Consider the following 576-nt stretch of genomic DNA (forward strand, 5'->3'; position numbering starts at 1 on the left):
TTCAACCATCTTTCTCCGATTTCTGCTGCTCCCTGGTTTCCTCCCCCACCTCCTCCTCCTCCTCCTCCTCCTCCTCCTCCCACCTGTCGCCTCCTTATCTCCGACCTCCGTGGTGCAGCGTTAGCTGCGTCCGTCTGCGGGGGCTGTGAGGCCGCCGTAGCCTTCGTTTGGCGGAGCGCTCCAGCGGAAGTGAGTCATCTTGTAGGTCCCAGCCTTTTTCTGCTGGACACTGCCGGACAAGGACGCCACCTTCTGGTCCAGGCCCCGCCTCTGCAGCTCTTCGGGGGAAACCTCCGCGGTTTCCTTCTCCACTGAGTTCTCACCTTTGACGGAGTAACGCTTTTTCCCCACGGGCTTCCCCCAGCGGAAGTGCTCCATGGAGTAGGAGCGTTTGGTCTGAGGAGAGGAGGAGAAGGAGGAGGAGGAGAGAGGAGAAAGAGGGAGTGAAGACACGGGAGAAGGCGTCTGGACATGATTGTCTTCTAGGACATCCGTCTCTTCTGCAGCGAGGACTGAGCGACACAGACGAACACAGTCCTGAGGACGAAGCAGAAAGACAAGAGTCCAAACCTGATG

General features: G+C 58.9%; 1 protein-coding gene across 2 annotated transcripts in view; it reads right to left on the minus strand.

Annotated features, from left to right (window-relative positions):
• Positions 1-93: 93 nt before the first annotated feature.
• Positions 94-576, minus strand: part of LOC103393769 (pro-opiomelanocortin) — a 1,379-nt gene continuing 896 nt past the window's right edge. For both annotated transcript variants that reach the window (XM_017041162.1, XM_008330847.3), the window contains exon 3: positions 94-537. In XM_017041162.1, coding sequence (XP_016896651.1) covers positions 121-537 — 417 coding nt within the window. In that variant the 3' untranslated portion in view covers positions 94-120. The remainder of the gene's footprint in view (positions 538-576) is intronic.

The sequence above is a fragment of the Cynoglossus semilaevis genome, chromosome 18 (genome assembly GCF_000523025.1).
Source record: "Cynoglossus semilaevis isolate Cse_v1.0 chromosome 18, Cse_v1.0, whole genome shotgun sequence".
Classification (NCBI taxonomy): Eukaryota; Metazoa; Chordata; class Actinopteri; order Pleuronectiformes; family Cynoglossidae; genus Cynoglossus; species Cynoglossus semilaevis.